Source organism: Festucalex cinctus, chromosome 19, assembly GCF_051991245.1.
Source record: "Festucalex cinctus isolate MCC-2025b chromosome 19, RoL_Fcin_1.0, whole genome shotgun sequence".
NCBI lineage: Eukaryota > Metazoa > Chordata > Actinopteri > Syngnathiformes > Syngnathidae > Festucalex > Festucalex cinctus.
Window position 1 is genome coordinate 10,674,401 of NC_135429.1, and position 22,398 is coordinate 10,696,798.

The 22,398-nt window shown below is 43.3% G+C and overlaps 1 protein-coding gene across 5 annotated transcripts in view; it reads left to right on the forward strand.

The window, feature by feature from the left end:
* The window catches only part of jarid2b (jumonji and AT-rich interaction domain containing 2b), a 128,232-nt gene that overhangs the window by 39,339 nt on the left and 66,495 nt on the right, over positions 1-22,398 (forward strand). The window contains exon 1 of one of the 5 annotated variants that reach the window (XM_077507293.1): positions 17,960-18,060. The exons of 3 other annotated variants lie outside the window; for them this stretch is intronic. In XM_077507293.1, coding sequence (XP_077363419.1) covers positions 18,016-18,060 — 45 coding nt within the window. In that variant the 5' untranslated portion in view covers positions 17,960-18,015. Of the gene's footprint in view, positions 1-17,959; positions 18,061-18,224; positions 18,244-22,398 lie in introns of those variants that run through there. One more of the 5 variants, XM_077507299.1, reaches the window with a different exon arrangement.

The following is a 22,398-nucleotide window of genomic DNA, read 5'->3' on the forward strand; positions in this document are numbered from 1 at the left end:
TATTGGAGGTGGCATATAATGTCTGGCCACCGCGTGTGTGGTAGACCACAGTATTGTCTTATCTTTTGAGCGCCATTCGGTGTCCTCATTGCTGTCGTCCATCTCCACTTCCTCATCTTGTTCTTCCTCTCCTTCACTGGACGTGTTGTCCTCGTCCGATGTAAAATTGTTCATAACAGCATCTTCATCAGAACTGTTGTCCTCCCCATTTTCATCTTCATCCTCCTCTCCTTCACTGGGCTTGTACTTGTCTTTTTTACAATTGCTCATAACATCCCCATGAGACCTGTTGTCCTTCTTCTTCCCATTCTTCCTCTCATTTTTGTGGCCCTTGTTCACCTGTGGTGTACGATTGCTCATAACAGCAAACTTGTGGGACCTGTTGTCCTTCTTCTTCCCGTTCTTCTCATTTTTGTGGCCCTTGCCCACCTGCGGTGTACGATTGCTCATAACAACATGCTTACGAGACCTGTTCGTATTCTCCTCTTCCTCATCTTCGTCCTCCTCTCCTTCACTGGGCTTGTAGTCCTCGTCCTCATCTGTTGTACAATTGCTCATAACAGCATCTTCATCAGAACTCTTGTCCTCCCAATTTTCATATTCCTCATCTTTGTCCTCCTCTTCCTCACTGGGCTTGTCGTGCATCACAACATCCCCATGAGACTGGTCCTCTTCATTCTCCTTTTTGCAAGACTCTGAAAATAAATCTTTAGTTTCCTCCAAAGCAGCTGGCCCTGCATCTTCACTGGTCCTGATTTTCACCATCTCAAGCTACTCACTGTCACTGCTGGGGAGTAAAATGTGCACTGAGAAGTTGGAACTTTCCAACCTAACCTGACCATTCCCTCAACCAATGGGAGGAGAAACAAATTCAAACAACCAACCAATCAAAGTTGAACTTTGACCAACAACCCTCCCCCCAATAGGTGCAGAAAAAATTCAACACTCAACCAATCAGAGTTGAGATTTAAACAACACACCTCCCCCCCGCTGGTGAAGAAAAAAAAATCAGCCAATTAATCAGTTGAGATTGAAACAAGAGCATTTTTGTTTTTATTATCTACCTGCAGATTGTTTTGAGGTTTGATGCACACACACACACATACCAGGGGCGATTCTATGATCATTGTTTTAGAGGTGCTACAGAAATTGGGGAACAGAAGACTATCTTGTTGGGGGGTGTTGCCTGCTGTGCATCCACCCGTGGGTCGGGGGTGGAGGAGCACTTCCCACTCCCCCCCAAAAAACCCAAAGAATGTGTAAAGGAATTCTGCAGGGAATTCTGCAAGTAAGCCAAAGCTGATCAAGGTTCTTTAAATGATGAGCCACAGCACAGCAGAGAATGATTCTCATGGGAAAATATTAGCAACACAAACACCAACAAGGGTAACAACAACACTTTAATATGGTCACTATGGTAACGCTTATCATGAATGATACCATACGCGGTGTATTTTTAGGAGAACAATAAACGTGAAGCCACATTTTTATGTAATTAGCAGCGTCCTCCTGAAATGAGCCAACAAAGCACCGAACAAGTACAAAGCCCATGAATAACTCACGCACCAACACTAAATCAAGAGCTGCTTGCCACATATTGCATGCGTGTGAATCACCAGTCACCGTCAATCCATATTCAAGTGGGGCTAAAGTATCATGCAAATGTCCTTTTCTTTTTCTTCTTGGTCATTGGCTTTTGTGTCGTCTCACTGGGCCTTTTTCCCCATTGCAAAGGAACTTTCCAAATACTATATGTCTGTTTTGTTTTTTTGTTGTTTTATTATTTATTTATATATTTATTATTTATTTATTTTTACTAGCTTGTGTATTTAATATTAGTGTTAGCAACTGAGGTATTTAGCATCTTGACATGGGTCAAGAGTCTGTCATACAGTTGAAAGAGAGAGAATCTGGTCACTTAAAACGGAAGCATTGTCTTTTATTTCTTTTCTTTCTTTCAACTTTCCAAACTGACTAGTGGCTGGGAACAACTGCTTTACATGACGGGACGGACATCGCGCACCACTCCGAGCTCCGAAGCAGAGGAGGGAGGGGTGAGGTGGATCAAAACATTTTTTAAGCAAATATATTAAGACCTCTAAACTTTTGGGGGTGCCATTATTGTCCTTAGGCGTGCTTCAACTTGGGATGCAACAATTAAACCGGTTTTACGATTAACCATGGTTTTTAAATGTAAGTATTATCTAACAGAAGCTGTTCACACCGGTTATTTCTGCTCACAACAGCTCTTCTGTTTCCACATGGTTCTTAGCGGGCGCAAAACAACACAGGGCTCAGCTTTGAACGCGCGGGGAGATTTGCGTACCCGACGGCTGGGTTCCGAGGCGGTTTGGACCTGGTTGAATGTACATGGGGAGGCCGAACCGAGGAGGCGGCGAGCGAGGCACGGCGGAGGTGGAGGTGGGGGCACCGCAGGGCGCGACGGTCGGGCCTCTTGGCCCGAGTTGTCGCCGCGGCCGGGAACCAGCGGCACACCGCTCGCCGCTCCGTCGCCACCGACCGACCGCCGGTCGTCTCTCCAACCCCGGGGCTCCGGGCCGCGGCCGGGCGGGGAGCTCCACGAGCCCCCCTATCCATAGCCGCGTGCTGGATAGGCCATAGGTCGAGACTTATGAAGCCACGGGGCCGCCATCTTGGTACTCCCAAGAAACGTATCTCGGCTGCAAAATGCCTACATGTGTTGCGGTAAACTGCACAAATCGCCTTTTAAAGAACATTTCAACTGTAGTAAGATTGAAATGGTAAGAAATTGAAAGATGAAAGAAAAAGAGGGTACATGTTACACTTGTTATACATAGTGCCCAGGCCCTATTTTAAGAGCATACAAGCCATCTGTCTAATCTACTGTATTTGTTTTAAAAGGCAGCAACTTTAAAAAAATATATATTTTCAGTCATTTATTGTTGTTAAAACTGTACATTTTCAAAGAATGCTGATGTGATTTTCTTATTCCTATAAGAATAACTGTAAAACCGCATTTCTGTTTTTGTTTTTTTGTTTTTTTTCCTCAGACTATAATCGTACACCAAAATCTAAAACTGTTGCATCCCTAGCTTCAACAGCTCTGCCAGTTGAAGAGCATGTCGGCCATTTTGGTTTTGGGTGAGTTCCAAATCTTGTCAAACTCCGAGTAGAGAATCCATCCAAATCCCAACTAGGTATTCTCATGTGATGCTCAGGTTTATTTTTAGCATATTTTGTCACAATTTCCAGGCAGCAGGATTAGCTTTAGGCCCTTCCAAAATAAAATAAACCTCTTGGGAACAAAAATTCCCTTTCAAAGTTGCAACAACACGAGCATGTCTTTAAATATTTGAAGTAATAACAAGTTTGCATAACAAGCATTTTGACGTAATTTGGACACTGGGGTTCTTTGTAGTCAACCGCATGAGACAGTGAGAATACTGTGAGAGCCCAAATGTCAACAATCTGTGTCAAACTCTCTATTATTTATAGTAAATGTATTCTTTTCAGGAGAAACAAAGCGGATCTAATAGATGGATTGTCACAACACCGCCGCCGACATGATGCTTTCACAACAAGCCGCTCTATTTATAGCCTCACCACAATTAGAGTGTTGTGTAGCGCGCCACATGTAATTAGCGCCGCGCTCAAGGAAGCGTCGGGAGAAGTGTCAAGAAGCCTCTCGCCGGCTTTTGTCTAGAATTTTTAAGGGGGGGTTCCAAGCTTGCCTGCGGTAATAAACGGCACCAAAGGGGCCTCGGTGCAGCCGTCCCTACACAAAAAGAAGCTTCAGTGGCATGATTATGGAGTGTGTCCTCCATTAGGGAGCACTTCCTTAAAAAGCACTTTGCCTTTGTCGCGAGCAGACAGCGTCAAATGGACAATTTCCGGGAAGACGGGGGAATCATAACCATCTAAGTACCCTTTCACACAGTACACAGCAAAGATGGCATATTGGTACAACTGTGTGTGGTTTCACACAGCAACACAGTATGCCCTCCCCAAAAAAGATCATCTCAATGACATCTAAGTCACCAAATACCTGAAATGGTTTGCTTTTGCATTTTTGGCAAGTTTCACACAGAAAACAGCATCAAAGCGGTACAGCCACTTTGGCTCACTTACTAGCAGCTGTTTTCAAAGCTATCTGACTACAAGCACTTGAAATTACCAAAACAAAAACATTTTGTTTCCAGCTTTTCGGTTTTGTAATCAGCAGGTTAACATGGGTTGGTTTGAAAAACAAGCTTTTTGTGATGTGAATAAATCCTGTCAAGCAGAATGCTAACAAAAAAAAACAAGACAGGGCTTTTGATGACAAAATCAATCATTTCTGTATGGATATACAACTAAGAAGTATGCTGCTAGCGATGCTAACTCACTAGTTGGCTCCTGTTGAACATCAGAATCAACCCCCCCCCCCCATTTCCTGAAAAGTAGTTATTTCGGACATGCGAGTTTTCCACCCAACACAGATGATCTAAGCCTCCTCCTTGAACAGCTCTTGAAACTGTTCTTATTAGCGTATGTTGGGTAGAAATCCTCGATTCACACGTCCTCGCGACCACCCAACCACAAAGTCTCGTGGTTTTTGCTAACAAAAAGCATGCTTGTGCATCATGTTGTGGGTTTTAACATGGCCGCAGAGTTAGCCTGCGTGTTAAAAAGTACACCAGAAAAACAGCAACATCAGCATATCAGGGTTTTTGGCGACCAATCCTCCACACATGGCCCTTTTGTCGAAAAGAACAAAGCACTAAATCACATCAAGGCGCGACAATAATGTGCTTCCGCATGTGCTGAATGTTTCTAAAAGAAGGGAAAACAAAACAAACAAAAAAAACGCCATTTTATCCCCTTCGCCCTTTTACACATTCTAGACGTAAAATAGCATCCGTACGGTTGCTGTTGCTTTTTGTCAAGCATCCTGACTCATCAAAGGAGATGCGCGACGGGGACCGGCCAGGTCAACGTACGTCAGTAATGTTTCCAGCCGGCCCCTACGGCCTTAATCACTTCCAGAGCCTCCGTTGCCGAGGAGCTTCAAGCAAACTGACGCTGACTCACGAGCCACTTCCTCTGGAGCTTTTGTATCCATCAAGCTTACGCAGGATGGAAGCTAAAAGTATTTAAACCCAAATTAACTCACAAACAAGTCCGAAACAAAAAAGCTTCATGTCGTGTGAGTGTCCAGGGTTAGCGCAGCTGTGATACTGAGGGCAGTCCTCCAAACGTTTTTGTCAGTAGACAGTGCAACGCTCGTAGTTCGGAGCTGACGTCTTGCCAAGAATTAGGAAAATGACTGAATGTCATCAAGCTGGTGTCAATTATTATTATTTTTTATCAATGAGCTGTTATGGTGGAAGCTAGTTTCATTTAGAGATGTGAAATTTGGTGTACTTTAATTGTCTTTCGTGATTAGAGACACGTTAAAAAAACGTATATCAAGAAGCCATGTTGAAAAAGTCAATTTGGATGGAAGCAGCCTTTTTATTGATGGATCAGTAGCGCCCTGTAAATGTCACCAGATGCCAGTTTCACTTAGCGGCATGAATTTTGCTATTTGTGTCATGAGTAGACCCACAAAAAAGTCTCATGGACTTATGCCTAGAAAGACACAGAAAGTCATAATGGTTCAAACTGGCCATTTTGGCTCTCGATGTATCTTTTAAAATACAGCCCCCAATGCAATTTTGATGTTGCAACGTCAAATTTAGTAGGCATGTCTATCATGCATAGACCCACAAAAAAAAAAAGTCTCAGGAAGGCATTGCCAAAACGACACGGGAAGATTGCCACTTTGGTTCAAACTGGCCATTTTGGTTCTCAAATTATCTTTAAAAATACAGCCATTTTGACGTAGCAACTTGAAATTTAGTAGGCATGTCTATCATAAGTATACTCACAAAAAAATTCTCAAGAAGCTATTGTCAAAAGACACAGGAAGTCTGACATTTTGGTTGAAGTTGACCATTTAAGTGCTAAAATTATCTTTACAAATACATCCACCAAAGCCATTTTTACGAAGCAACATGGAATTTGGGAAGTATGTCTATCATAAATGGACCCACAAAAAGATTCTCAAGAAGCCTTGCCCGAAATGACACAAGAAGTCTGCCATTGTGGATCAAACGGGTTATTTTGGTTCTCAAATGATCTTTTACAGTCCTAAAAACATGTTGACATAGCAACATTAAATTTGGTAGGCATCTCTATCATAAGTAGACCCACCAAAATTTCTCAAGTTGCATGGCGTGAAAAGACACAGTAAGTCTGCTATTCTAGTTTGAATCAGTCATTTTAGGGAGGGAAGCCGGGCACTTAAATGGGCAGATCTGAGCGAGCATGTGTGAAGCCAGTTGGTCCCGTCACGTGGTGCACTCCCCTTTCCAGCCTCTACCCCCGCAGCCTGGCAGCTCGGTGGGATCTGGAACGTAAACGCCTGGCTGGCTGCTTGTCCCGGAAAGGTCACACCTGATTGGACAATGGTCAGCCGACGGCCACACCCCTCGAAAGGAAGGCTAATCTCTAATTGGCAGGTCTGAGTGTGTGTGTGAAAGGGAGTAGTAGTTGATGATTGTGGTGGAAACATCGCTATCACCAGCTGACAGGCAAGAAAACTGAATATCTCCTGATGCCCCCATCACACTTGACACATACATTCACACATACATACACATACTGTTGGCATACTGTTAACGTCTTTCGCTGATGTGGCTTTTTCCCCTCTTAGAGAGCAAACTAGTTGAATCAACAGCGCCTCTGTTGGACGTGCCCCAGTAGCGCACTGCGTTAAGACACGATTAATCGTTCACACCACTGAAATAACTCTTAATGACAAAATAATCGATCGTGATCTAAAATTGACACTGTATCTGTTTCTGAATATTATACTTTTGCCATGAGAACGTTAAAGCAAAGAACATTTTCCAGGAACAAAATGGATTTTTTTCCTACAATATTTAAAAATAATAATAGTAATAATAATTAATTTTAAAAAAATTGGGGGGTGTAGGGGGGGTGGAGGCTTGGGGATCATAGATCAATGAAGAATTGTTTTTATTTTATTTTTAGAAAAAAGTATTTATTTAACAATAGTATCTATTTAACAATGTCATTTTTATGAGAAAATGTATATATACAAAATATATATAATATATACATTTAGAACAAAAGAGGTATTTTTATTTTTTAACTATTTTTTTTCATCAAAAGAGATATTTTTTTTTCCCTCGAAAATACAGTCTACGACTTGGAAGAGCATTAAGTGAAGCTTCTTGTATTAGCCGCATGCTGCTTAGCTGGACACACATGGCAGGGGCAAAAGAGACATAACGGGGATGAAGGTGCAACATTGGTATTCTGTCTCAGCCGCCGTTGGGCAATATCCGCTAATGGCGCGGTGGGCGCGATGGGAAGAGATGAATAATATATCGGCATCATTTTTCAAGTGCTGCGCTCCCAAGTGCTCCATTATGAGCGCACGAGCTGCAGTGAAGCACTTTGGGTCAGCGGGCCTCTCCGGTGCGCTCGTCTTCCTCGCCATCAATCACAAAAAGGGGAAAGATAAAAAGCCCAAAGTCCGACTGACGGCTTTCAGACCGTATCCTCGGCACTCCGGAACTCTACCAGGGCTCGCTGCGCCATGTATTAGCACATTAGCGCATTTATGTTGACGCTAAGTGCTACCCTGTGCTGCTTCCTGTTTGTATGATTGGTATGGTATGTTGTTTTTTATTTTTTTTTATTTTTTGGTGGGCTGTTTTTTGGCACTGTTCAGTTCTAGTAACGTTAGGCAGTGTTTCCCAACTTTTATTGAGTCTAGGACGACTCTTGTGTAACGCGATTATGAGAACGGTGACATCCGACACTTGATGATCCTGCTCTGTTGTTCCTGTCCAGACAGTTCTTCATCCACTGAGGATCCGCTGTCGCTGTGTGAAAACATTAGGTGTCAGATACGGCTGTTTTTGCCGTCTCCGGGTGCGAAAGAGGCTTTCAAGACCTTATGACCTGATGACGGGAGTGTGTTCGACAATCCAAGAGAGATATGAACCCTGAAAACTGGCGCCAGAAGTCGCCGCCGGCCCGTGAACAATTCATGAGGAGCTTTTCCATTTTTCATGTGGCAGATGTTTCATGTCGGGATTGGGAGACCGTGGAGAGGAAGATGGCGACATGGAGCATAAGGGAATGATGGTTGACGGTTTTGTTGGGGTCGTCCCCTCTGCTAGATAGCAGATGTGGGAAATCCAGGTCCAGAAACCAGCAACTCTGCCACAGTTTGGCTTTAGCTCCAAATGCTTCTGGTTGATGGCGGGGGTCTCCACGGCGAGTTTACCGTGACAATTCAGTGATGACGGTGGGGCGGCTCCAGCAGGTCTCGGGAGTGTTTAGTGGAGGTGACGGCTTCGGTGGCGTCTGCTCCACAGGAAGTTGCCCTCGACAGTGACAGGCCCTGGCAGGGGTCGTAATTGAAAGTAATGATAATTAATATCATCGGCGGGGAGGATGTTTACCTTGGAATTATTTTTAATCTGGAAGCAATCTGATGAAGCTTTCTCGCATCATTTCAGGGAGGGATGAAACTCATTTTTGCAGGAGCGGCAAGGTTAGTATTAATAAAGATGGGGTGGGAGGGAGGAGGGGTAGGGTTTGGTGGTGGTGGTGGTGGTGGTGGGGGGGGGGGGGTCATTAATTCATATGCTGGTGCTTTTCCTCTTGGCCGGGCTGAGAACTGATGTTAAATCGGGATAAATTGGCTTTGATGTGCCAGATAACAAGGTGGGATTAACACACATGATGCGCTTTGCGTGAGTGGAAAATTGATTTTTTTTTTCTTTAAATACATAACGCTTGAGTAAGAGGCAATTTGGGCGTTTAATACAGGATATAAGCATCCGACTATGACTGCAAAGATTTTGCCTCTGCATTGCTAAAATCATCCACAGAGTATTATTCGAAACAACTGTCACAAGCACCAGGTGGCGCTACAACCACCGTCTGTTTCAGACAATCAGAAGCTGAAAGAAAGCTTGTTTAAAGTCTCAAACTAGTCAGAGGAAAATCCTCCCAATATGCATTTGTCAATGCAAGGAGTCTTATGACTGTTGTGGTTTACGGGGCAACGAGCACCAAGGCGGGCACAAGTGAACTGGACTGTGTGATGAAGGTTCAAAAATTTCATAGGAAACCCAATTGGTTGGCATTTTGTGGTGATTCCAAAATATTTGACCCATTCTGTTACACAGTATTTTTGTAACCGTTGGTGGTTACCAATATGTGGCAGACCAAACTGAACTGGACTGCTTAGTGGCGAGGTGGTTCATGGTTTAAAAAGAGGTTCACATGATGCGTGATTTCTGATGTAAAGGTTTCCAAACTATTCATCCAGGATTGTTTTGCACAGTTTTTTATAACTGATGTTGGTTATCCATGCAAATGGAATGGAAGTAAACCAGCCAATCACAAGAAGGAGTCATGCCATATCACCTATGACAAGCCTGAACTCTGCATTTCCTTCCACCCTCTTTGGGTTATTTCACTAAATTGTGACCAATTGACAGGAATTTTCACTATGACTTTCCATCACTCGCGAGTTTCGCCCCATCTCAATTTATATATCCGACTTTGGAAGCCGTTATGTACGAGTGACGTAGGAATCAGGTCAGGTTCATTTAAGTGACAGAGGGTGGGTGAGCTTAAAAATAGCACCACTCTCACTTTTATATTCACCCAAGTCTTTTTTTTTCTGTAGCAAATGGCAAGACTTGTTGTTTGACTGTTTAATAAAATTGATTATGCAGCCTCAAAAGCATGTCCAGGCTTGCTGTTTAATAGTGCGGGGCATTCATAGAGCCGAGTCACCAATGCGTGTGGTGGTGGCTAAGCTAGCACCCTTTCCCGGTTCCACCGTCTGGCTGTCGAAACCGGTCTGGGCTGGAGTGTGCCACATGTTCTCTCCAACAAAAAAGCTTGTAACGCTCAGGAGTGGCTGGCTGACTCATGTGGGTCAAAACCTGCCACAGGTGGGGGAAGAACGGTGGTGGAGAGGTGGGTTGGGGTTGGGGTCTTAGGCTGAATACCCCCCATAGTCAGGGCACCTGCACGGGACACAAAAGCTCCCGCAATTCTTCTTCTTCGTAGCGAGGAATACGGAGAAAGAAAGTGGGTCGGATGGGTGGGTGTCGGCGAGGGTTGGAGGTTGGGGGGGGGGCGCTATGCTGCCTCAACCTTAGCCATGCGGAAACAAAAAGTAACACAAACTGGAACCACAGCAGGGGAACAGCTGGAGCCCGCCGGGGCGGGGGCACCGTCTGGGTGGTCTCACACACAAAGACGCACCGAGACGCTCGGAAACGGAGGACAAGCGACGTCGGGGATAAAATCTTTCCTCGACATTATCTCGTGCCTGCATCATTTTTTAAAGCGCAAGTGTAATTCAAAACGAGACGTCGCACTCGGCGGGATTTTTTTTTCACACCTTTTGACCAAAGTTAGTGAAAAAAATGTGATAACCTGCTCACAAAAGCGCCCCTCCTCACTTATCACACCAACATGTTTTGCATGATAAAAACCAAGGTAAGTCGCGCGGGAGGTCCTGCTCATTTGCAAATCCCCCGGGTGCACGCTGTAATTTAGCTACATGCGTTTGCTGGCTAATAGGCTATGGCTGCAATGTGAGGTGTGCATATGCAGATTGTTTTGTTTTGTTTTTTTTCCCCTTGATTGTCAGCTCCAGTTTGATTTGCAGTTGAAAGACGCCTAATTGTACTTCAACTAAGTGAATAAGCATAGATTTTTTTGTGTGAGGGGCTGGGGGAGAATGCGTGGCTGAGTGCTATCCTCACCGCGGGACGCCGTTGGCATGAAAGTACCTCACACGGTGGTGGGATTTTTGAAGGGCTGGGGGGTTTGGGGGGGGGGGGGGGGTATACTTCAGAATTAGATCTGGTTTAACTCAACATTATAGGAAGAAAGTCACCTATGGAAAAAGTGAAATTGAGGTTTGGTCCTAAAAAAAGCCAAAGAAAAAGCAAAATAGAAATAAAAAAAAATTGTTGCATCGTCTTCCAAAACTCTTGTTCATATTATATAGCCATGAGCAACTCTAATTGCATAATATCTGGAAATAAATGCGCATGTAAACAAACTATATTCATCCATTACTGTCTCAATAAACACACAGACTTTCAAACTTGAGGCGACATTTTGCTGCATGGCTCCCACGGGGTGATGGAAGAGGCGGAGTTTTAGGACCTTTCTCAGACAGTTCAAGAGATTTGTTCTCAAGCTATTTTCAACACTTTAAATGGGTTAATAATGCGTAAAAATAACAGACAACACACCGGAAGACCAATAGTATTGATTTGTGAAGAAACAGGAAATTGACCATATTTGATCAGTGATGAATGCACGTATCCAGAATGTCATATTTGCGACTCTTTGTTTTTCTTCTTACATTGAAATGGTAAACGAGACCACAAAAGGACAAAGTTGAAAAGCCAGGGGCGTGAGGCAAACCTGTGCGGGATTGCCAGGTGAGCGTCGGGACGAGCGCCTCATTAGCCAAACACAAGCCGCGGCCTCGGGCGCCGCCCGCAAATCAGGCCGAGGCTGTGATCTTCACACGCTTGCGCGTTTACCTTCCAGATGGGTCAACTTAGGGCATCTCATCCGCTTTCTACGCACCCCCTAAGACATGTTGGAGTTTGGGGCCCCTCAGGCGTGCATCCTCCCCCTAGTAGAGGCTTGGCAAAAAGGGGTGGTGGGGTGGGGGAGTCCATTTTCAGACGATATGTCGATCATCTGCGGCCTCAGGGCATGAGCGTATACTTAAAATTTCATAAGAAAACAAACGAGGCCACAATTGAAGGAATTGAGTGCGGGTGGGTTTGAAAATGAAATAAAAACTTACAGAAGTTCTTTGAGGGGCGTGAGCAAGATGGCCGCTCGCCACTTCAAGTCAAAGGAGCCATTTGGCGGCGCTTGATCATTGTTTGTGTCTCCAGGTGATCAAACAGCACAAAATGGAGGCGAGTACACTAAATTGTTTTCATTAAATGACGACGATGCCTGCACAACATCGTGACAGCGTATCGTACATTCTTTTGTTTATCTCTCATTGAAACATCGTCAATGTAGAAACTCTGACGGAAAACTCTTGTTGGACTTCATTTAAAACAGAATGCACAGAATCTTTGCCTTTGTGTATTTGTAAAGTTGTTTGATTCAAAATGTTTTTTCATTCAACATACATTTTTGTAATCAGCAAGTGTAAATGTTGTTACATGTACATTTTACAGGTCATAGATGACAAATTTAAATGTAATCGTATTTGTTTTTTCATATTTATTCGTATTTTATCCACTTTTAACTTTTATAAAGAATCAGCGGGGCAAAATATTTTCTATTTTTTATTTTTATTTTACTTTTTTTCAGTTACATTAAGCAAGTGCCTAATTTTAATATGATTTATTTATACATATTTGTTCAATTATTTTATTCACATTTTCTTTTTTGACAAAAAATAAAAAATAACCTGAAGAAAATGTAGGCTGTACATCCTTATATTGTGTGCATTCATTTTAGTCTAATTTCTCCGTATTTTCATTTGTTATAGAACCTTGGAGAATTGTAAACTGACAAATTTGAGCGTCTAATCAAAACAAACCGTACATGATTCTATTTTTGTGAGATTTTGTTTTATTTTTTTCCTCTATTCAATTTTATTTTCCCACCCACCGTGGAAAACTCCTTTGGGCTTTATCAATCCGCAGTCGTGTGAGACATTTAAGCATTTCATCTTTCAACATTAATTGGAGAATTCTTGGCCCCTTATCAATGCTGCCGAAATCAGCCCAGCCTCCATTACACACACACGCACATGCACACGCACACACCGACTCCCCCTCCTCTTGGATATCGGACATCAATCTAGCCAGCACCGTCTGCTAAGCCTCACTGGGCAATTAACCACATTGAGAGTGAAAGCTCTAATCAATTCCTGGCCGTCTCCACCACACACACACACACATGCACTCTTAAATTTGTTGGCTTTGCCGTTTATACGAGTGTCCAAATAGCACTTTTAAATCTACAAGTCCCTTGAAAGAGCAACAAAAAATACACGAGCCGGTCTGGCTGTTGTCATGCACAAATGTAAATCGTTTTCCTGGTTTTCCACCAGCGCGACACAAATTCATTGTAAAATTTATGCGATCGTAACCGAAGATGGATAACGATTGTGTCAATTGTGTGTTTTGGACATGTGACAACAATGCAAACACAAATATTTGGAACAATATTTTACACTGTTTTCATGTAAATGCAAAGCACGAGGGTGGAAGTCTTTGAAAATTACTATGTTACCGATTTTGCGGCAGCATCAGAAACTTACTGACATTGGATCGCAATTTTGACATTTTGGTTGTTTGTTGATATGATGTAGGAATAATTGTAAATAATAAGTTATCATACGTTTTCTGCAAAGAAGAACTGCTTCTGCTTGCAATGAAGAATGCTTTGCTCTGTTCCCACTCACATTCACATTGCCTGGCTATTAGAAGATGACTCAAAAAGCTGAAGAACCACAACATCTAACGCAGCAGAATGGTTCGAGCCAGTCTGCTGAGGTTGCCTGTTTTCTGTTAAGAAATGATTGCAAACTTGACCACACGTACTCAGCAATCTTCCACTCAAATGCACAACACATAGACAAACAAGTACACTGTGTTCCAACGATGCCTTGCATTTGCAATTTTAGGGTTGGAACACCCATGTAACTAGGGGCGTGGAAAGCCAAATAAATAGAGAGGGTGAGGAGAAGAATCTTCAGAGAGTGCGGGAGTGAATTGTATCAGTCAGTTCCTCTCCTCTATCCTCGCGAGCCTTGAACTGAGTGTCTTCTTTCCTTTTTGTGTCGTGTTTAATAGATGTCAAACAGGTAACCCTGACATTTAATTGGTGCATTGGCTAGGAATCGAACCCAGGCCTCCCGCGTGGCAGGCAAGAATTCTACCACTGAACCACCAGTGATGATGAAAAAAAAACAAACATTTGGTTTTCATGTAAACGCAAAATATGAGCAGACGTTTGAAAACGTTTTCAGTGTACGCAGGTCTGTAAAACTTTTTCGAAGCGACATTGTTAGCACATCGTCTTGTCGGAAGATGACACTGTTGTTGCGCAACATTTCTACAAAATGCCATGTTGCCATTTTGTGTAAATGCTGTAAAACCTACTGACAACAATTACATTGTTTTTAAGTGATTGTTTTAGCGTACAAAGACAAGGACATTTAAGAAAACACTAAAACCACACCACCGTTTTTGTGTAAATGCAAAAAATGGCTAAAATGTATTCAGTATTCATTGTGTAGTATTTACAAAGACGTCACAACGAAACTTTCAACTGTCGTAGCGCAACATTTTTTCCCAAAAAAATCAACATTGTTTTTGTAAACGCTGAAACTGTCACGACCAAAACAACAATGGCGGCCCTGAGCTCTGTATTAGCCTAGCGTTTGTGCTAATGACGCTTCCCCGTCACGATCCCTCGGCAGCTCGTCTTATCGATCCACGCCGGCCCAAATGTCAGCACCAGCCAGCGGGGCTCGAGACCCCTGAGCAAACCAACACCGAGGGGAGGAACGGGGGGAGGTGGGTCGGGGTTGTGGGGGGCAGCGAAAAGCAGCCTCAGAATAGCCCGCAGGACTCCTGAGGCTGTCGGGACAGACGGACATTGATCGAGGGGCAAAATGAATAATGATTGGACAGATTAGGATACTGTAAATAACTCGTGGCTCCAGTTTCAGTCTGCTAAGCGTGTAAATGACGAGCGTGCATTAAAAAAAAAATCAGTCTTTCTTTGTTGTTTTCTTTCATCATTTGTGCTGTACAGGGATTAGCATTTGCAAAGTTAGCATGATGCCGCAGATAGTGGAGCAATCGAGGTCTGGCTTTTTTTTTTTTTTAAGAGCGAGACCTTGCAGTTTCATGCTAGGTCACAATGCTGGGGGGGTTGGTTGTGAGTACAGGGAGGAGGTCTCGGGGGGTAAATTTACATAAACAGTGAGGATCTTCTGACTTTTATTCTTTTGTCCCTTTGTTTCTTCCCCAACTTCTTAAAACTCCAACTTGATTGTATTTAATGCTGAGAGACAAGTATTCACACCAGTGCTATTTAGTAGGGGTGTTAAAAAAAAATCGATTCGGCGATATATCGCCATACCACATCGCGCGATTCTCGAATCGATTCAATAAAAAAAAAATCGATTTATTTTTATTTTTTTATTTTTTTAAGAGCTCAGAATTGTTCATTCGGTAGTCTTACCGATTCAACGTCTTATCATCATTGCCTTTTGTGTGTGTGTGTGTGTGTGTGAATCGATTTTTAAACTTCCATTTTTAATGGAAAAATATTCAACAAAACGTCTGACTTCGGGTTAGGATTCACACCTTGAGCATGGAAGAATGTTATATGAACGGAACATTAAGCCTTAATATTTTATTTTAATGCTGTTCAAACATGAAACAGATTACAACCTGTATAAGACTGAAGTTTCAGATGAATAAATAATGCATTTTCATCCAAATCTTACACTGTACAAGTTTACTGTTTAGTATTTTCTAAATTTGAATTTAAAAAAAAAAATCACAACAATCGACTTATAAATTCGTAGCGGGATTAATCGGTATCGAATCGAATCGTGACCTGTGAATCGTGATACGAATCGAATCGTCAGGTACTAGGCAATTCACACCCCTACTATTTAGCGTAAGTAAGCAGCATAGTTTGCATTTTAGTTGTAGTGATGTCATGGCATTACCAAACAAGCATACGAACATCCAATCAAATTGCTCAGGTCAGGGACTCGTTTTCAGTCCTGGAGTTTCAGGGCTCAGACCGGCTTTAATTCACGTTTTAATGAACATACATAATTTTACAGTTGGTGTAGCACTTCCTCCAATGATATTCAATATTGCATTTGATCAAAAATGTCATTTACAATTGAATACTCTTACAAGAGCATGACCAGTGTTTATTTGAACAAGTTTATGAACATATAATGGGCAAAAAAAAGACAAAAAGGAACCAATAAGCAAATGTACATTAAATGGGACAATACATTTTACACTTAACAAGACACGCTTACCAAATGAAGTTAAACTTGCAAGATTAAGGTAACTAACACTGTACTTCTAGTACTCTTATTTTGAAACGTGGTCTCACTACTTCTGGTGCACTATTGAGCTGACTGACGCTAACTTGACGAGAGCAACGGTAATCGTAGGAAGCTTTCCCATCATGCTTTGTTGCTGTTACTAGTAACACTTGTTGTGTTTTGCCTCTTTTATGTGTTATTTTGTACAGCCAAGGTTTAATAATAGTTACAGTGTTATTGTTTCTATTCGGGGATTAAAGTTTTGCTACTTTTGGTATTAAAGTATTGTAACTTGCAGTCAGTGCTATATATAATATAGCCTATGATTCATTCTATTTTTCCTAATTCAGAGGTCTGAAATGTTCAGATTAGCATTCATACTAAATCGGAGGTCACTATGTTCAAATTTCCTCGTGGAATGCAGCGTTAAGTTTTCAGGCATTATGTACTCTAAATTAATTAAAACCACATCGAGAATACAATAAAGTGGATTGTAAAAATGGTTCATGTTTTTCATAGTTCCGATGTTTATAAAACGCATCATAATTTGAATTTTGGGGGTCATTCAAACAAATTCTCACCAAATTCTCTAAATTACCAACCAGCTTTCTGGAATGAAAATCTTCATTTCAATTTAATGAGGTAACAACTCAGTTTGGAGTGAGGTGGGTAGAAAATGTGCATCATATTTTTTACATTACAACGATTTATGGAACCACTCTGGTACTTATAACTGTTTCTTATAACTGTTTTATGATTTCACAGTTTTTATGTGTTTTCAGATTTCAGAGGTTTATTGAAAGCAACACAATAGATATAACTAAGGGGTGTTCAGATGTCTCACGGATGCTCTGATTTTTCAGCTTTCTGGAAACGAAAATCTCCATTTCGGTTTAATGCTGGTAAAATTCTATTTAGAGTGAGACACTTAGTAAATACTGATCTTTTTTTTTCCTGAGCTTCGATGGACCGCACTCCAAATTCTTTGAGTTCCCATCTTTGAATTTTTTTGATTTCCGAGATTAATGTCAGGCATCATAACAAATATAACTTTAAGGGGCGTTCACTTGTCCCTCCAATGCTCCGATTTCCCAGTTTTCCCGCATCCAAATCTCCGTTTGTGTTTAATGGCATAAAAAGTCCCTTTCAAGTGCGACGTGCGTTGAACACGTAGCGTAAAGCAGGCACGGACAAATAAAGAGTTGCATGGGGCTCTCATTTGGTGGGGTTTGTCTGCGTGGGGCCGCCCGGAGGGGGGTTTAAAGTTGCCGCTGCTCCCCGCGCGTCGTGATAGGCTGACGCCGGGGAAGAAAGGAGCTGCTCGGACGCGATTCGGCAGTGCCGCTGGAGAAGCTCTCGCGACTACCGCAGCAGCGAAGCTCCGGCGAGAGACCTCGAGAGGACACAAGACGCCTTCGGCTTTTATTTTGTATTTTTTTTATATACATATGTCGTTCGTCTTTTTAATTCACCTTATTTATTGCCTCACGGAGAAGGGATTGGAACACGCAACGCGACGCTGACGGACGATGGTGAAAGAAGAACCGGGAGCCGAGCCCGAGCAGCCGAACGGAACTTATTGTTATGTTGCGATTGTTTGGGCTATGTTACCCCCGAGTCCGTCGTCGGCCTTCCAACGGGAACATTCTGCCGGTTTTTAACCCACTTTGAAGGATAAACGCCGAAGGAAGAAAGGATTGTGCTTTTTTTTTTTTTTTTTTTTTTTTTTAAATATATCAAGGGTTTTTCTCTCTCTTCTTCGGGGATTTAAATTCGCTGGTGCTCCTCGGGGGGGAGAGACATTCATGTGGCCATTCTCTGGTTTCTAGTTTTCCTTTTTGGGGGTGGGGGGGAGAAAGTACATAATGAGCAAAGAACGACCCAAAAGGAATATTATTCAGAAGAAATACGTAAGTACACCTTCAAGTTTGTCGCCTTAAATGCTTCAACTTTCATCTGGAGGAAAGGAGGGGAGGAGGAGGAGGAGGAGGAGGAGGAGGAGGAGGAGGAGGAGGAAGAGGGGGGTGAAGCTGCCAGCAGGCGGATCATGTCTTTTAAAAACATGTTTAAAATCTTTCATTTGACTCAATTTGGTACTAAAATGCAGCATTTTGTCTGTGTTTAGTCTTCTTTGGGAGCTTTTATTGACATCTCTGTGCCCTGGTTGCTTGTTTCCCGACCGTGCCTGGTTACATTGTGTCCAGTCTTTGTGCTAATTGTATTAAATTGTGTTAAATTGATCCGACGTGCCTTTTAATTTTGAGCCAAAATGGCTTTTTGTGAGCTCGCGTTTCAGTGTGGGGGGGCCCACTCAGCCCTGTCGTCGGCATCGGCGGCCATTGGCTCGGCTTGGTTTCTTCGTGTTATCTCACTTTTATGGAGGGTGAAAATGTTGATGAATAATAACAACCGGCAGAGGCGGGTTTAAATTCTCCGGGAGTGTGTTTTAATTCCACGCGAGCGTGTTGTCGTCTGTGGTCCCTTTAATAACCCCCTTCTTCCTCAAAGTGAGCGAGCGAGCAGAGGAAAGGGGGTCACGCAAAATCAGCATTTTCCCTTGCTTTTACCCCCATACTTCAAAGTGTGTTCCGTGGGAGGGGGGTTGCACCCGCGACTTATCGTACTTTGGTCGCCCCCTTTTGGGGGAGGCGAATTGAATCCGGCAGGTATTGGCGTGACCTTCTGCTAGCTAGCTAACATCGAAGCAAAACCTTGCGCGGTTAGCCCGCAAGCTTCGTTTCCTCTCTTGGAACGAGAAGAAAATTGTGCCTTTTTAGCGTCATGTGTGCACGTTGAGGGGGGCGACCCGTTCGTTTAGACGAGTCGCATTGCAGGGGGGGTTTCACGTACATTACAAGAAGCGACCATTTTCTCCTCGCGTGTGACGTGCCGTGGCCGATTTCACTCTCAGCTGGCAGGAGTTGTGTGAATTTGCGGGATAACGTGGTGGTACAACGTGTCGTTGAGTGTTCAACTCGCCGTGTCGTCAGTCGTCTTTTCTTGCACGTCTCATATGGCCATTTAAAGTTTGCTGCACCCCCCCCCCCCTCTCACGCACACACACACACACACACACACACACACACACACGTTTGTTGCGTTCAAGTGCATTTTTGTTTTTATTTGGTGGTCTACCTACAAATACATGTCCCGTAATAACTTAAATGAATGCACTTTGAGTATTCTAACCACTTTTCACAGCATTCAGTTGAAATTTCATCAACAAAGTAGCTGGAGGTGCTTTTGTTTTTCACCACACTGGTCGTTAGCCTCTTTCACACAGAGATCCCGAGAAACAGATCACTTAGCATCTATTGGCTTTTTTTTTTTTTTACAGAACCCAGCAAAGGCACCAGCCTATCAAATTGATGAAAAGGAATGACAACTGCAACTTTCACAAAGACAGTTGTCAAAATTTGCATCAAGGAGCTATCTGTGTGTATCCCCCCCCCACAGAACTCAGTAACTACAAGGCAGGACAGGACATTAGTTGTATTCTATTCATGCAGAGATCCTGTGAATTTGCTAAAACACGAGTTGTGTCTATCTTTATCCCGGACTGGTTGCACCAATTAATGTAAATTAATGACAAATCGGAGCCTTTAACACAAGTCACGCAAATTGCGATCAAAGAAGACCTAGCATTTTTCAGGCTTTGCCCTTTAAATTAATCAAGCCAAGTTTCATGCAGGAACACGGTACATCAGGTAGCTCCAGCAACAAATTCTTGGAAGCCGTCGTCAGCATATTTTACATTAAGGAAAATTCCTGCATCCGAACCACCAAATATACCTTTTATATACGCAACCCAGTTAAGGCTGTGTCCTGCAACCAGATAGATTACATGTCATTATTCTCTTTCGCGCAGAGATCTCGCAAAGTTTGAACAGCAAAGGCGCCATATCAGGGTAGCTTTGTGCTCTTTCACACAGCCACACAGCATCCTCTGTAAGGCTGTCTTGAAATGAACCTTGGTGACCAGTTATGAGACTTCGGCACGTCTACAATAGGTGAAATAATTACAACTAAATATGTGCTACAGTGGCAGTTTAGCTAAGTAGCACGGCTACATTGGCTTGTTTCCGTTCTGTTTTTACTTCACAAAGCAAAGAAGCTTCTTTTTTTTTCAAATTTTACTGTTGTACGAAATGTTAGTATAGGAAAAAATATTCTGAAGTAAACAGTGACAAAACAATGACGAGTTCTTTTGTGCGCGTGCCATCGGCGCTGTTGCCACCCGGACGTGTGCGCGATGTCACATGTGACCTCACGTAGAGATGGTCTCAAGGGCCACGAATGGGTCAATGTGGCGTTTTTTTTTCCACCGCAAGCATGCATATATTTCACATCTGTCTTGAATTTAGCAGCAGATGCTTGCAGTCGGAGCGTCGAAATTTGCAACAAACTTGGAAGAACAACCCTAAACCCCTCCGTGAGCGCCCCCTTGCTAACCTCCTCCATCCAGGCTTCGAGATGGGCCCGACTGCCCCCCCCCAATCCCCCGGTGCCCTCCCTTAATTAGCGTAAGACAATTATGCACGCTCGACTTAACCATTCCCCCTCAAATACGAACCCCCCAAACCCCTACCCCCGTGCCCTCTCCGGACCCCAATAAACACTGTCCCCTCTTTATTGGTAATGAAATCATTGATTAAGCTTAATAAAAGCAAACCAGGCAAAGCTGATCCACGGCAATGCGCCCCACCTCCATTTTGTCCCCGTAGGAAATCATCCAAATTGAATGAATAGGTCGCAGCCCAGCTTTTGTTTTGGCCGGTTCTCACGGCTGTTTCTTCACCACGTGGAAATGATGAATTCAAAAGTATTTTTAATGAGATGCCCTTTTGTGAATGTTCTGAACTCCTGTTTCCACGCTGTTAGGTGGAGCAGCTTGAAGTGGATTTTAACTCGTTGCGTGACTGGCAAAAGTAAAAAATGTTTGGGATGCTGACTGAGATGATAACTTGTGTGTCTTCATCACATCACCAGTGACCTACTTTTTGCTCAAAGTTGCGGCCTATTCTTGTGGGCTTTTCTCTAAATTTATTGCCTGTGGAGATGATTATGTGTTGAAGTATTTTTGATGGAGGGAAATTTCTTGTTCTGAGCTCCTGTATCCACAAATGTGTCTGAAGTCACATGAGATTTACAGACATCGCACATGACAATGTTTTAATGAAGCTTAGATATTTTGGATAGTTCTAAGATGGGATGTTAAACTCAATTTACTTTGATGGCCTAAAAGGAAAATTATGAAAATTTGTGAGAAACACTGAACTACTGTTTCCACACCAGAGTCGAGTCAGTGGTTTAAGCAAAAAAAAAAAAAAAAAAAGAAGAGTAGAGGTGTTGTTGTCCGCCACGCGCGTGTGGCGACAGTGAAAAAAGAAGGGCGAGCGAAGGCCTTTGCGCCGATCATTTGGTGCCTTTTTTTTTTTTTTTTTTCTTTGCTGTTGTTGCCGCACCGAGGCCGCTCCTTCCTGTAGGCCCCAGCTGGAGCCTCACGCTCCAACTTTGCGTGTGTGTGCGTGCGCAAGTGTGGGACGAGCACAGCTGCTGCAGGGGCCTTTGCAAATGTAAAGAGGCTGTCAGGGTTTGTTTCATCATCAGGCGCGCCACTGCCGAGGATGATGATGATGGACAAAATGCACCCAGGAAACAAAAATAGAGAAAAGCAGGGCCGGACGGAGTGATGAGTTGCAAAAGCCCCCCCCCCCGCCTTTTCCTGTCTTTATCTCCCCACTTGTCGGGCCGTCCAAAATGAAATGTGGGGCCTCTCGACGCGGGCCGGAGGGTCAGCGGGTTGTTTTCTTTTCCGCCGTGCCCGAGCCTCGCCGCGCTTCATTGAATCTTATGTTTCAATGCAAATGCTCACGTGTGCACAACATGGCGAAGAGGGGGGGGGGGTTCTTTTCAGTCGCAGCAACCCCCCAGTAACCATGACGATGGTCGCAAAGCAAAAGCGGAGCGCTGTTTTATTACCTGTTTATTTGACTGGCCCGCGCTGATGTTTACGTTCCACGTGGAGCCGGCAAAAGGCGAAGAGTTAGTCTTTTCCGTATGTTTTGCTTGACTGGCATGGCGGCGCTTCTGCTGCTACATTTTCCTTCCATATATGTACAGTAGCGGCCTCCGGTCGATGCAAGCAGGCGTGAATTTTCCACACGATGTAGTTTTGTGCCGACAAATGTGACCTCAAATGAGTTGTAAGTCCTTTTCAACAGATTGCAAAAAGAAAACTTTTGTTT